Genomic DNA, 15,912 nt, shown 5'->3' with positions numbered 1-15,912 from the left:
GTTTTTCGTGACTGCAGGGATTCATATTCTTGGTTCTTTCGGTAAAGTCACGTAGAAGAGAAATAATATTTATTAAATTTAATTATTTCCTTTCTACGTGACTTTACCGAACGAACCAAGAAAATTAATAAGCTTGAATATGTTCGAGAACTTTCACAGCTCATAAACTCTCAGAACTTAACATTTCGGGTTGCAAAAATGAAAAGCAGCGATGCAATAGAGGACAGGGTAATAAATAACTCCTTACCTGGACTGCGCTGCTCACAATCAGCTTGTGACAGTGATAATTGAGTAAATCAGTCGGATTACGTCTTGCACACACACACACACACACCCCATGGCCGCCGCGCGAGAACAAGGCTGCGTGACGCTGCATGAAATACGTTGAAACCGTAAAGGTAACACCACACAAAAAACGCACAAGTGTTCCTTGCAGGATAACATTTATTGCTTTCCACGTTTATTACTGTCCACACACACACACACGCGCCTGTCCCAATGCGCGCTCACATTCCCAGAAGCCCGCCTCTTGCCGACCGTCTTAGATACACGAGAACCATCCAGTCCACGTGCAACACCGCTGCGGTCGAGGGAGGTGGTCGTGGGTCCAAGTGTGACGGGAACTTCAAGGGCACTGCCGCCGCTAAATAAAGACATTAAATGATTATTCAGGCATATACAGCAATAGTCTACGTATTGCCCACAATAGACTGCAAATGACCGTATTTAATGCCACACTGTCTCATAAAATATAGAAACACGGGCATTGCTCTCCCTCTGCGTGTTTCCTAAACGCGAAGTAAATCAAGAATAATGTATTAAATGCAATATGTTAATAAATTATGGCTCCTCTGTTGTATTGCAGGATCAGCAGCAAATCACCAGTACCACATCAATGCATGAATGCACACAGTCAGTGATTGATGGGATGCAGACAAGAGATCTGGTTCTCGACATGGGTGTGGATTGATTTACGAATTAAGTAGTTTGTGTTTGGAGCATTGCAGCTCCCTCGAATGTTTGCTTGGATGTACGCATGTTGAACGTCTTTCACACCGTGTGTAGACAAGCGTGCTAATCGGAGCCTTGCTTGTTCTTAGCTTCATGCTCGCCTCATGAAGCAAAGACACATGGCTGCCTCGCGCAGGCCACGTGGCCATAGACAGTCTCAAAGTAAAGCGAATGAGGGCCTTGGCTTAGCCCAGTCACCATTGATTGATAAAAAAACTGCCCTTTAATAATCTTGACAACAGATTTTGTGTAATTACGCAATTGTAAAAAAACAGTGATGATATGATGGTGAATAAAATGTAGAGGTGCAATGATACATCGATAAAAAAAAATGTTTAAGGTCAAGAAACACGCATCGAATTGCGTTTGTCAGAATCAATGGTTTTAAATTCGTTATGCCAGCGTGCAATGGGATCAAATCCCCCTGCAGTTCAGACTTACCAAGCCAGTCACCACCGAGTGGAAAATAATTAATTCCCATGATTCATTGAGGGCGGTGAATCATTACAGCTGAGCGATGGCGCGCAACATAATTAAATTTTCACTTTACAGGCGAATAACAGCAAAAATGACACAAATTTAATTACTCAAAGCTACGACGACGACGATGATGATGCAAATGTTACGCAGCCTGAGAACGGCAAAGTGAATGAGTTTGTAGAGACTCAACATCCCGGCGGGCAATATAAAAATCATGTCATTTATTTTGCCAGGAAAACATCACCGAGTCGAAAAAATGTTTCAGAGGAGGTTTCTGTGTAGAGTATTTAGATTTTTGGGCAACTTAATCTTGTAATGAAAAAAATCAGTGAGACAATTCTCAATGGCTCATATCCCCCCCCCCCCCCAGTTTTAACTTCTGCTCCAGCTATAGCTGCTGCGAACGGTATTTATTCAGAGCCAGTTACCAAGCACTGCTCCAACACAGATCTGTGTTCACTACTGTGCAGTTTGCATAACTTTCGCCCCCCCAACCCCCACATTATACACAGGAAAGAGTAAAACCACTCAAGTTATTTTCGAGAGAGAACTCAACTGCAGAGACAGAACAGAGTGTCATGATGAACGATGAGTGATGCAACAGTGAATGCTTCATTGGAAATATGGCGCGACGTGTCGAGAATGATGGAAGGAGTTTATTAACTTGGCAGAGAAAGCGTCTAGAGTTGCTAAATCGTGATAACGAGCTCCTTAGGGTCATGTGGGTCACGGTCTGCAACTCTCGTCCCCCAGCGATCCACGCTGTTGACTCCTTGACCTTGTTCTTGTCCAGACATGAGGCCTGCCTTCGTTTTCCTGTCCACCTCTGACTTCTGCCTGCCTCTCCATGGAAAAAAAAACATCTACAGTGTCTCAAGACGTGGTGGCATTTAGACGCGATTTTAATTAAAGTGACATTGTACATTATTGTACTGAATCGTATTTGTGGGAGGGGAAATTGGTAATTTTGGGGGCCTTACGTAATTTTGAAACTCCTATTTCATTTTTCTTTGGGGGGGGGGGGGTAGCCGGAATTTCAATCATGTACGGGGTGGCATGCTTCATTTGGAGGATCGTTTGCCATCTGGGCATCACGGAGTCACCGAAGGACCTTGGGCTGATTACAAACCATTGGGGCATTTGGGGGCCTTGGGTCGTATCGGGCCCTAGGGTCACGTGGTGTACGTCGTTGATCCAACTGAAAAACCATTTGGGTCGGGTGACAATGCAATCGGGGAGGTAGAGGATGTAGCTAAGGATAATGAAGGATGACGATGTAATCCGGGATAATAATACAATCCCAGACAAGTTGGGCATCCTCTTGGGAGGATGTCAAAGCAAACAGACCTTTCAAATGCTTCTGAGCCATCAATATTTTCACAACACATTTTTAAAGCAGTGCCCGTAGGGCCTTATCAATAATTAACGCGATGTAAGCAACGGTGACTGTTGGGCAAAATCATTCGGAGACAACCTCAGGGCGCTAACCCAGTGCTCATGATTATTGAGAATGTATAATTCATAAGATAACAAATATAATTTACATCATTTAGAATTGGTATTAGTTATGCATTGTTGCACTAACCAATACTGCAACGTATATTCGCTGCCTTCACCAATCCGCAGATTGACCAGCAGAGTGAAGTATGGTCAATTAACCCCCACGACCCCCACAGCATGGCAGCTCCTCGTCCAGCAAGACATTGACAAATAGGGCCTTACAGCAGTAACGAGTTAGTATGAAATAATTCACGAGTTGTGTATCATGACCTGTATTAATCAACGCTGGAACACTTGATTATTATCAGTTAATCTATTATTATGAAATCAATCTGAATTAATGTTACACTTACCTTAATTTAGTCTTTGTGCCCCTACCTAATTACAAACTACGGTCTGGATTGAGGATTATGAAAGTGGTAGAGGCACTCCAGATCGCAAGTCTGTCCCGCAGTGGATGTCTGGCCCTGGAAGAAGTGAGCATCTCCTCCGGCAATACCCCCCCCCCCCCCCCCCCGCCACCAACAGAGAGGACACGGGCAAGGCCTCACCAGGGGGCAAAGACAAAGATCCCCCGTATAGCCTTTAAAAGACTGTTGGGGCAAGTGCACCTATGAAAGCCGGGTCTGCACACGAGCGAGTGGGTTGGCCCGCACCACGCCCGGCCGCCTTTGTTTCCCTAGTGGCAATGATGACTGCACACCGCACCAGGTGCTCATTTGAGGCTAAGTCGGCCACCAGAGGGCACACACACACGCAGAACAAAACGAGTGCGGGTTTACACCTCGGTAAAAAGTGTTTTAGTTGATGTCGCCATCCACTGGAGTTTCGTTATACCACGAGCCACCACGTCCCTCGGCCATTCAGGAATTACTGAAGTTATAAATAACTAACACGATGTGTTTAATATGCATGAACATGTCCGTGTGCTACAGCAAAACGACAATAACTGCAACGCACGTTTGAGTAGGTTACGGAAGAACATGACAATCGCTCTCTGATGCCACTGCTGCGGAGTTCCTCCACTAGAGCCCCCCTGTAGAGGGTGTTTGGCCTACTCTTCCACACTGACCAGACATATGGCACCTCCGATTAGCACGGTTGGCTACGTACGGTGCGAAAGAGGTTCAACATACATGTTTGAAGAGGTGGGAGTGCCCATACTTGACCCCACCACACGTGATAATGTACACATTTATACTGCAGGCTGGACAGAGATGGAGTGGGGGGCGGGCGCGAGGGCGGGGTGGATTTATTTCAACTGCCACACCGGGAGATCAAACTGACGACCTCTGGATTTGAAGTCCATTGTGCGAACCATGACACCATGGCAGATTCTCATGGTCTAGAGCGGTGTTCTTCATTGCAAGGCCCGCGGGCCACCAACAGGTCTTTAGTGTGGCCTCTGGCGTGCGGCCCCTGACAATACGCAAATGTGAAAACACTCCCCTTCATCATCATCATCATGCTGCTGTCAAACCCCCAATAGTTTAAAATGCGTGGCGGCCCTCATACTGATGCTGTCTTATCGGCGAAAATGGCCCCTAACCCTCTGATAATTAGTTAAGAACACTGATCTATAGTAAATCTTTCAATTTTAAGAGCAATCTGTATTCATATTATTGCAACGAATTTGGAAGCATTTCCTCTTTTAACTTTTCGTAATGAGTTTCCTCTGGCTCTTGGCAAAAAGGTCCTCATGGGCTGAAGTGTGTCCGTTGGAAGCCTGTGAATCCACTAATATTATTCGTTTGGTTATATAAAGTCTCTAAATTCCGCGAAGAGCCCCTGAAAACCCTCTAAAAATCCACTCACGCCGTTTTTCCATTTCAAAACTCATAAATAAAATGATGACCAGCTATCTCTGACTTTAATAGGCCACAGCTGACCCTATGTACTTTTTCAAAAGCTGTCTTAATTCAAATTCAAAATACAAACTAACATTTCCATCAATAAAAGCTTTAAGGAAAGCGATTCACTCAATTTTAAAACATAATCAGTTGATTTTTATTCAGTGACAGCACAGCCCTGACTAAGCTCTGCTATTTGCTTTTGATTCTATGGTGCTGATTTGTCATTATTCACCCCAGGGTCATTTGCTGGGGTTCTGTCTGTGCTTGTCCGTGTCCAAATACAAGGTACTGCCTGACGGACCGTGGGGGAGGCCACACAGGTGTGGCCAGCTACTGCTACTACACACTGAGCAAGATGAAAAGCCAGACCACATTGCGGTTGTGGTTATCAAAGGCAAACCACGGCAACTCAACCACCAACAATGGCACAAACTTCACTCAATCCATCGGCAACTTCTCAGACGTTCACAGCGTCACGCCCGTGGCTCTCACCCAGCAGCCCCCCACCCTCTACATGCACACGACGCTTCTCATCACCACGCCACGTGGAAGGCTAAAGAGTGAGACTGCACGAGTGACGTGTGCTACAAGAACATCTACACGTGCTTGATTGTAACGTCTGTTGCCAGTCAAACGCTCCGCTCCAGTCACGGTAGTGTTAGCGCTGAAGCGCGCTGCGCTATGAACCCGGTGACCCGAGTTCGATTCCCGCTCACAGTCAACACCCAGTGATGATTGTCTGAACCGGTCATGGACCTCCCCTAAGTCGACTAAGCCTCAAATTAGTACTAAGTGCGGTGTGTAGAAATCGCCACTCGGGAGACAAAGGCGGCCAGGCGGGGTGCTGGCCACCCACCCCCCCGTGTACCATTCCAGCCTTCATAGGCGCTCGCTAACAGCACTTGCCCCAAAACGTCTGTTAGGGCTATGACTGTAAATGTCGCTGGGTGACGAGGTCCTGACCACGCGCATGGCTCTTTGGGCATGTTCCTTCACCCCTCCATCGTGTTTTAATTTAAAACGATAACCAGGTTCAACACACACGGCATGGGTTGCCTTCAGGATGTTTGGCCTCTTTTTCGGTTGCTCCGCACAAATGTATCCATTTCCAGCTTGCATTCAAAAAGTAAAAGTAGCAACCACATGCTAAGAAACCAGTGAACATCTACATATCTGTTATAACATATCATCATCATTATTTATTACCGTCTTGAGGGCCCGGTGAGCCTAAGCGTCTCTTTGCCAATAAAGACATTGGTAGAGCAGTTTGAAACAGTATGAATGGAGATGCTATGAACACAAACAGGGAAATGGCAACTGCAAACAACGAAAACTCCGTAATGAGATAAGAACAAATACGAGCCAACGTGAGTGTGAACACGGAATTCTAGCAAACTTGGGGAAAAAAAGATACCCTCCATTGGCAAATGCTGCAATTAACTACACAATCACCTCATTAATTCCACTCGGTCAAAACCAAAACAGAAAAACGAGGTGGGGACCATGCAGAACGTGTCCGTTTCACACAGAGAGAAACTCAGGAGGCTGGTGCTGGTCATGTTCTAATTAAACACATTCCTGCGGAGGGAGCTGCTAGGAACGTTGGGTTGCTCGGTCATGGCCAGGGTCAACGGCGGCGTGGTGTATTCCGCAAATATTCCTGACTGTGAGGGCGGGCACAAGCCGACGTGAGTAGGTTAAACATTTAAGGGCACTACGGGGTGACCAGCCCCTCTCCACCCAGCCCCTCCCCACCCCACCCAGCCCCTCCCCACCCTCTCCTGTCCACCCAGCCCCACCCCTCCCCTTTTTGGAATCACGACGGACGGACACAATAATCCCCTGTGGGCTGGTGTAACCTGGAGGTTCCTACCAGTACTAAAAGTGCTTGCCTGTTCGCACGCACGCGGTTCGCCGGGTAAAACGAGATCAGTCGCTGCTTCGCGCTGTGCTGCCTCCTTCAGCTCCACTCGGCTTGTCTTGTTGCTCTGATGATGATGCTGCTGCCGCTGATTTTACTTTGGGTGTTGTCTGCTGCTGCCTCTGCTGCTGTTTTTCCTGCTTGGCAATCTGCGAAGAGGAAAAACGAAATGCACTTTAAACAACAACAACAAGACGTTAAATCAGGGTTCGTACCTATCACAGGCCACCCTCACTGGAGTAAAGAAAGAACTGTTGCGTGCTCGCTCGCTCGCTGGGCGCATTTCACGACGACGCAAAGATAGTTAGTTGGTGTTCCACTCTCGGGCTAACGGCGTGAACACGCGTGTGCAAGCGCGATTGAAACGTTCGAAAACGTACTGATCAGAGAGCAATCGCGAAATAAACGTGGAGTCAATTCTCGAGTGAAGTCACAGCCCCAAGCTGTGATCATTCGTCGAACAGAGGGGTGACATTTGAGGCAAATGCAATGTCAAGTTGCGCAACGTTGCTAAGTTGTGACACACACACACACTGCGGTCAACAGCGCACTCACGACACTGCAGATTGCACGCCACAATCGGTGCAATGACCACCAATTGCACCGCTGCTGCAGAACGTGCGATTCACCCTGTCCCATGACCGTAAGTTCAGACCATAACCTCATCATTGGTGCTGGGAGGTAAATGAGCATCAAATATCGAACAGAAAAGAGCCGGAAGCACGGGGAGGATGTTTGCCATTTTAGAATGTTGTCAAGCACAAAGAACATAATGTTAAATGTTTATCCCTTTAAATGTCTTTTGTACTCAGCCTAGCTCCCCATTTGTAAGAGTGGATTGTTTGTTTTTGTGACTCGTGAAAAAGACCCCTGCAAAAAATATTCCGGTTTTATTGATTTTGTTCAAATACTGACTCCACTGCAATGGATTGCTCCTTGCTGCGTTGGCAGACCACTGGTGCATGCACTCAGGCATCTATTCTGCATCTGCATGAATGCTTCCTTTCCATGGAGAAAGAAAACGCACTTCCAACAACAAAAAGATATATTTTAAACATTATGTGTGATTATAGCTGTGATTCTGTGATGGCTGTGATTCAAAAACTACGTGCCATTAACTGCTGTTAAGTTCCAGCTCAGACCTTCGGTGCAAGAATAATTACGATTGTGCCACATCTATGCATGTTCAAGCACACGAAGCTGTGTTTTGGGATACCTAAGGATGTTTGGTGAAGCAAATCAAGAAGGTCCGAAAGCAACTTGGATTGGGGGTGACCCCATTACAGATTGAGCACTCACCGAAGCGGACGACACTTGCAGAAGCCTTGGGAACATAATTGTGTTGTTCACATTCATTCACACAGCTCCTACTCACAAGCAGGAGCAATGTTTTACCAGAAAGCTTAAGTTGAAGGTTTCCTAGGGCTGATCATTTCAAGCAAGGTTAGCCAATTCCGATTCAAGAGGTCTCTGCATGCACACTCCCCCAAACGAGCATCCTTCCCTTGTCTCACTGTCTTAACATTGGCAATCGATTGTGTACGGGCTCTGACAATGCCCTTCGCCTCATCCACTCCCCAAAGGCACTCTCGCAGAGAGAACCGGTGAGGCAGGCTTTACCACTCGGAATTGAGCCACATGCCCCAAAACGTTCATGTTGGCACTCTTGTAGCAGGCGGCCGATAATCCAACACGAGACGTTCATTATATCCCATTGGCGTCCCGAGCTGGGAGAGACGCTTGGTATCAAACGAGCTGAGTTGTGTCCTCAATAATAATAATTAAACAACATCTCAGCCTCGTGTTCTTTGCCATGGGTGGGCTCATGCTCAAATGAGGTGGCTTAGAGCCACACTTCACTGGAGACGCTTGTGAGCTTGGCCCCAGTCTTGTTTGGGATTTAGTCGTACTCGTGCATGTGCCTATGTTGAACTTCTTTCGCACCGTACGTAGCCAACGGCGCTAACACAACAACAATGCGTTCTACGCCGATGTGTAATAATGAGCTGAGGCTGAGCCAAGCTTTGGCTGAGCCGTGCTTGAAACCACGTCTGAGCAAGAGCGGTGACCAAGAGTCTGATCTTCCGTGTCCGACTCTGCGTCCCGATCGTGATCGACTCGTTGCGCTCACCCCACTGATGCTGCCGGGTGGATAAAGGAGGGGGACGGGTTTGAGAAACCCGTCCGATCTTTCCACTGCCGTTCTCAGCGATCGAATTGGCGACCTCCATCCAGTGTGACAACCGCGACACCACAGCAGCATTCCAAAACAATAATAACGATAATACTCCTAGTAACAACAGTTTAAGAAAGCGAAGAAAATACACACTTTACCATGAGAGTATTTAAGAACTGTGGGTCACTGAAAGTTTCTAAAGTCACACCAGACCGTGTTTATAATTATTACAAATTAGTGTAACTGTCCAAGATCCCAGCAGCCAAATTAAAGCAAGTGAGCGAAGGCTTTAAAAGCGGTGAGAGCAATGTTGCATAACATCCCTTGTTCTTTGCTCAGAACGTGCAAGTCAATGAATACGTTTTATTTTTTTTACTTTTGTAAATGCCTATCATTTTCCCCAATCACTTCACCCCCACCATCCATCAACCTAGCCTATGTTTCTAGAAACCCACACAGGATTCATTTGTTGTGGATGTAGGTTTCACCTCTGGCTGTTCGGAGACTTGAAGCTCCAACCTCAGCGCATCAATCAGTCAAGGAATTACAACTCAGTCGATTGATATGAAGCTCATGGAAAATACTAAATTACCAACCCAGGATGGATACATCATCCTATGCGTTATACAACCCACAACAAAAAAAGCACTGCTATATATAAATAAACAAACGCATTTCATGAGCAATTATTGATTTTAAAAAAACCCTATATAATTATAAACAACAAAAACAAAACGAATTAATGTCGGTTTGTCAGAGACCACACACAAAACGAAGCAAACATCACAATATATTTGTCAGTTCTGTGAAGGGTTCATAATGGGTCGCCCACAGTGTTTAATGACCAAGGACTGTGGAAAACTCTTCACGCACGGAGCACCATTACCACACAGCTCACACTCCACTTAGCACCACATTGCCATTTACGACAACTTGCATTTCGTGCCGACATCATTTTAAAGTGACAACCAGGCATTTCCTTGAGCACCATTTACCAGACTCTTGCCCGGCCTGGTGTTCTGAACGCCTACCCCCCAAGGCACTCGCGCTGGCTGGCTTTTCATTTTAAAATTCAAAGAGACCTCGGCAGAACCAGATCCGCAAGAGCCATTCTCCCTGGGCCCTCTGTGTTTGAGCGCAGTCGCGATTGTCGGCTTCTCATTTAAACATTTAAAGCCACTCAATGCTATATTCTTAAGTTTTTTCGGTAAAGTCACGTAGATAAAAAAATAAAATGTATAAAAGTAAAATTAAAATAAAATTATTTTATTTTAAAATTATTTTATTTTATTTTTATTTTACTTTTATTATTTTTTTATTTATCTACGTGACTTTACCGACAAAACCTAAGAATATGAATCCTTGCAGTCACTAAAGCTTCAAATCTAGAATTAATACCACTCAATGCTACCGAATTCCTTGCGTGGTGCTTTCTCGTCTTTGCTCACCGTTGCCACATCGCGTCCTTTACGAGAATTCCAAACTCTGTTGCACGAGGGCAAACATCTCCTGCGCCTCCATCTGCATTTAGTATTCACCCTTCAACATGTTCCCTTTGACCGCGGCATCGTGAATGCCCCCTCGTGCCAAACTCGATGAACCGCGTAAATCTATTCCCGGTACGTGTGAAACAAAACTGTGGTGTACGGCACGAGGTCGCATATCGGACGTCGCGTGATCCACCCATTCCCGAATTACCACCCACACCCTGTGCAGTGTTTGTGCGTGGTTGTTAACTGTCAGACGCTCCTGATGTTCACAAATGTGACCTTTCTACGAAGAGTCACGGTGTCTTAATCCCATGCACATCAGTCAAGTCATTTGACTTTTTGATGAACACGAGTGGTGCATTTCTGGCACCAATCTGCCACCCGAATCGACATCATCAACATCGTTACACCCATGAATATAAAATAGACAATTTCAGAGTTTTCTTTTTTTAAGGCAAGTTGTGGCTGATTAGCGATTGCATGCAAGCGTACAGAGATGTGTTGTGAGCTGTGACTTGAATGCAGTGATGGAGTTGAGTCATACAATTAGTGAGTAATCGCTGTGCAACCCCAATTCAAAATACAGAAAAGCATTTTCCATATTTAAAGCAGCGCTGTGACCATAATTTTCCCTAATAATGTTCAGATATCCAACCTTGTCACACGCGTGCTTATATCCGCAGCGAGTCGGATATGTGACGTATCAAATCAATTGACATTTAATTTCGGGGAAAAAGAATGAATATACTAAACACGTAAAAAAATTGTGATGTAACGGCACCGCATGATACTGGACATTAAACGACATGCAAACGAGTGATATATAAATGTTTACAATGCATTCATCTGTAAGCAGACGTTGAGAAAACGTCTTGTGATGTCACTAAACAATTGCAGACGGCGTGTGCGCACAATCACGGAGCCCTCTCACCGCTGGGAAGAGCCAGCTCCGATCGAGTTTCTTCTTTTTCAAAGTCTCGTAACATGTCCCCTTCACGTGCTCCGAGTGGATGACGAGTGGGCACGTGGGCGGTCGTGAAGGTGTTGCGTAGTCGTGCCTATGGGTCACGAGCTGTCTGCCCACATCGGAGGGTGCTGTCACGGGATACACCGTGATTCTCTCCGCCACCACCACCACCACCACAGAAAAAACGGAAGCTCATCGCTGCCGACCGTCTTTTTGCAGTTGGTTCCCTAATCGCTCATCGTCTTGTGACTAGCGTGGGCAAAGAATGTTTATAATTTGACGTTGACGTCGGTTGCATGTGCTATCAATAGCCCAGTCAGGGCTCATGACTTGCAAACCAGCGGGTCTTCCCACAAACTTACACAATTTCAGGTCCATTATTGGATGCATTGTCTGGCGTTGATTTCACCGATGGGGGATGTATCCACGTGGACGATGACTCAAGTCTCCAGTTACCCAGGCATTTCGATTATCGAAGCGCATTGTGCACTGCAAATTGAATAACATTCAAAGGTCTGCGGTTATCAGGATTTTGTCTTTGTTCTGGAAACAATTTGCCCAAATGTGCCAAATGGGAAAATCACCAGCAATTAAAACCCAATCAACCTACCTCTCTCCCTATGCACAGTAAGCCTTTCATATCCGTTCCTGTATGAATATAAATCATATTACACCATTAAAAAAAGCATTACTCAATTATTCTTTATAGTTAAAAAACTACAAACTTTTCACTGCCGTTTCCCCTCCGTGGAGACATCGCCGCATTGGACTCGGAACCGTTCTGAACAGCGCTGAAGTTTCCCTCTTCGGTGTTCTCAGATGTATCTGGCTAAAATAGTTTGGCTCTTTGAGCCACGGGAATTTAAGTTGATTTGACTAAAATAATTCGAATATGTTTTTTTGGGTGTTTTAACTGACGCTAAGAATCCCAACTCAATTTTGTTTACAATGAAAATTTCCATTCAACCACAATATTACTAAATATACATAACTTAAGCTCTCAATCTCTAGGACAGTCCACTGAAACTTATGAATCCTAAATACGATGGCATTTGCCACGTTGCTGTTTTGACCCATAAATCTAAGCTCGAGTTTTGGGTGCATCCACTTTGTCTTCTCGTGTCCTGCCACCACAGAGACTCATCGAGATCCATAGAGACTGGGTGAAAGAGGGGCTACGTTTCTCACAATACTGGCCAGGAGGCTCAACAAACTTAATAAACTAAATAAAATAATTCATCCATCCGTGGATAGATGAATTAGCTGATGAGGATGTGTCAGTAATTAAATGGATGTTCCCCCGTTATCTGATACATGACACCACTATCTCATGCCAGCCAACCTTTGCTTTTAATCATCATCATCATCATTCATAATCAACGTTTTTGGGTTAGATCGCATTATTTATAAATGTGTCGTAACCCTCCATCACCCGACACGGCCAATCAGCAAAAAAAGTGTCACGTTGACAAAAGACAAATAGCCCACCGGTGTGTTGAAGCGTGAAACCACAACATTTACAATTTTTGAGTACGACGTTTCGCTGGTAATTGCATCCAGCATGATCGGGCAATTCACCATTCTGGCGAATTTATAAATAACGCGATATAACCCAAAAACGTTGATTATGAATAATATTGGTCGCGAAAGCCTGCGAGTTAAACTGATCATCATCATTATCGGTCATGGTCAATCCACTGCTGGAGGAAGGCCTCCCCGAGCCACCGCCACCTATCACAAACCCGAAATTAGCTTTAGCGGAGGAGCACATGGCTGGCACGCACTCATGAATATTGTAAAGAGAACCGTCGTTAACTGTGTATACTCAGGGCCTCAGGGAGGCCTTCCTGGATCTACGACAGATATGAAAATGTATAAATCAACAAAAGTACATTTTTAAATGATTAAAGTGACTCGGGGAGTTTCAATGCATTACCCTTCATTTGAGACAAAGATTATAGTGGTTATAGCCTTGCGGTCGCAGAGTATATCATCCATCATACACAGGCATACAGGGCGATTACGTTAATGACCATACTGCCGATTTATAATGAGCCTCATATCACTTTCTTTCTCAACAGGTGACTGAACCTTTTGGGAGAGAGTCTCCATATCTGACAGAGGAGGGTGTTAGATCATCTAACAGAGTGAATTGCAATTGGCGGGATACGTGAAGAGGCTTTGACATTAAACCCTGTTTTCCTCCGCCAAATAATTCCTCCCGATTACGTTAGTCGGGGTATCTATGAAAGGATCACTCTGTGTGTAAATCTAGTGAAAGTTGGACATAAGCACACCTTATCGAAGCATAATTCTGATATAAGGAACACATGCTGACATTTAACTGATGGGGGGAAGGCAAAGGGCAGCTGCTGATACAAACCCACTATTGTGGATATCATCACACGTGTTCTTGCTCACAAGGGGTGTGAATATATCCAGCTTCTACTACACATACAAAATAGAGCGATATCAAACAACAAAAGGCAAAGGCAGGTTAAACACAGCTGCTCTTCGCTTGCAGATATGTTGTATACATTAATACAGTACATAAATAGTGCATTTTGGTGTTATTTTCCACAAACAATGCCTTCCATTTGTAATGGCGTGAAAACTACACTGTCGTTAATCCGTATGTATGTACCCAGCTGCAGCAGCTACAAAACACCACCCCTGATGGCCTGGGAAATAATTACGACTCACCACTCACACATTGTAATAACTCGAGGCAGCACACACGCACGGTTAGACTTGCTGCCACGGCCGGGCTAGAAACACGTGGGTGGAAAGACGTGGGGGGCAACACGTGGGTGGTGAGACGTGGGTGACAAGGCGTGGTTGACAAGACGTGGGTGACAAGGCGTGGGTGACAACACGTGGGTGGCAAGACGTGGGTGGTAAGACGTGGGTGACAACACGTGGGTGGTGAGACGTGGGTGACAAAGCGTGGGTGACAAGACGTGGGTGGCAAGACGTGGGTGGTAAGACGTGGGTGGCAACACGTGGGTGGTAAGACGTGGGTGGCAACACGTGGGTGACAAGACGTGGGTGACAAGACGTGGGTGGCAAGACGTGGGTGGCAAGACGTGGGTGGCAAGACGTGGGTGGTAAGACGTGGGTGACAAGACGTGGGTGGCAGGGCTGGGTCCTGCACCACCAAACGTCCCCGGCCTAAGTTCAGGGCACCACAGTGGCGAGGAGATGTTGACTACCTCGCCTGATATGCAGGCGGTCGTCGGTTCAATTCCAACCCTGACGCCTGCTGCTGTATATTTTGAGTTTGCGTGTCTCTCTCTCTCCCCGACGTGGCGTGGATTTCCCTCCAGTTCCTCCGGTTTTTCCCTATACATTTGGAATCAACATGCGCTTCGAATATTTTGCTGCTATAAATGTCCACACCACAAGCCGCTTCGCTGAGCTATCATTCGTGATAGCAAGGTCGCTTTTGAAAAATAACTGTGTCGCTCACTGGGCCTGGTAAAATAAAAATGTTGTTTAGTTTAAAGTTCAATGTTGAGGTGCTCCCTCCACCACCATCTGACAGGAGCTGAATCCGTGGCGTGCCCACAGACATAATCCAGCCTGGCTCAGCGCGGAAGCAGCCCATGATCCTCGCGTACGATGACTCAAGCCCACCCCCCCCCCGTGCATCCACTAAGCCCACGGGCCCTTTTGTTCAACAAGAACACTCATGCCACCTGCATTGTGAGCCTAGCTCCACTGTTTAATAATTTACCATTAATGTTGCTGCACGTTAACCGTGTTACGTCAAGTCGGGGAGCGCTTTAAAACACAGCGTTCGCATGCGCTGTGCCCACGGATGCATCCACACGCTTTGCGTGGAAGTCATGTCGTTTTTAAAAACTAAAACTGTACCGGTTGCGAACACGATGCCACTGTTTTCCCATCAGTGTATGAGACTGTAAAGTGCGGATGGGTAAGGGGTTGTAAGGAAAAGGATTTCCCCAGAGCCGCTGTCCCGTTTGCGGAAACAAAAGTTTATATTTGTTCTGAAAAATAGGACACAACGCAAATATTCCTAAAAACACCTTTTTTATTAATAGGCACACAACAACAACCGCCATTCGCCACTAAGTGGCGGTGACGTCACCAGGGCTCTTGTGCCAGGCTAGGTGCACGTTGAGGCCACACGAAGTGTCGAACGCCGCTGGCAGGAGGTCACGGGGCAGACCCAGCAGGTGCCACGGGTCGACCGACTGAGATGAGTGGCCGATGCACCACCTGTGCCCCCTATTGTGCCAAAAAAATCTAATTCGCATTCATCATAATTTCTCATACTCATACATGATACATTCTGGATCTGAATTAACACGGACGCTCAACACTTAGATCAGGAACCAAAAGCGAAGCTGCATCAAAGATAACCCCACAGGAAGCTTCACATTTACTGACAGACGACAACACTACGGTAAATAAATAATGACAATACCACCAAGCGATTACACAAATAACATTACCTACTGTACAACATCATCGCCGCCATGTAGTCCTCT

At 46.0% G+C, this 15,912-nt stretch overlaps 1 protein-coding gene across 2 annotated transcripts in view; it reads right to left on the bottom strand.

The window, feature by feature from the left end:
* Positions 1–435: 435 nt before the first annotated feature.
* DTD1 (D-aminoacyl-tRNA deacylase 1) overlaps positions 436–15,912 on the bottom strand; it is a 93,734-nt gene continuing 78,257 nt past the window's right edge. The window contains exons 5-6 of one of the 2 annotated variants that reach the window (XM_061549756.1): positions 6,737–6,914; positions 436–643 (exon numbers count right to left, since the gene is read on the bottom strand). In XM_061549756.1, the coding sequence (XP_061405740.1) occupies positions 6,774–6,914 (141 nt within the window). In that variant the 3' untranslated portion in view covers positions 436–643; positions 6,737–6,773. The remainder of the gene's footprint in view (positions 644–6,736; positions 6,915–15,912) is intronic. The other variant, XM_061549757.1, reaches the window with a different exon arrangement.

Source organism: Lethenteron reissneri, chromosome 11, assembly GCF_015708825.2.
Source record: "Lethenteron reissneri isolate LAM-NWPU_2019-01 chromosome 11, ASM1570882v1, whole genome shotgun sequence".
Taxonomy (NCBI): Eukaryota; Metazoa; Chordata; class Hyperoartia; order Petromyzontiformes; family Petromyzontidae; genus Lethenteron; species Lethenteron reissneri.
This window is presented reverse-complemented; position numbering and strand designations above follow the sequence as displayed.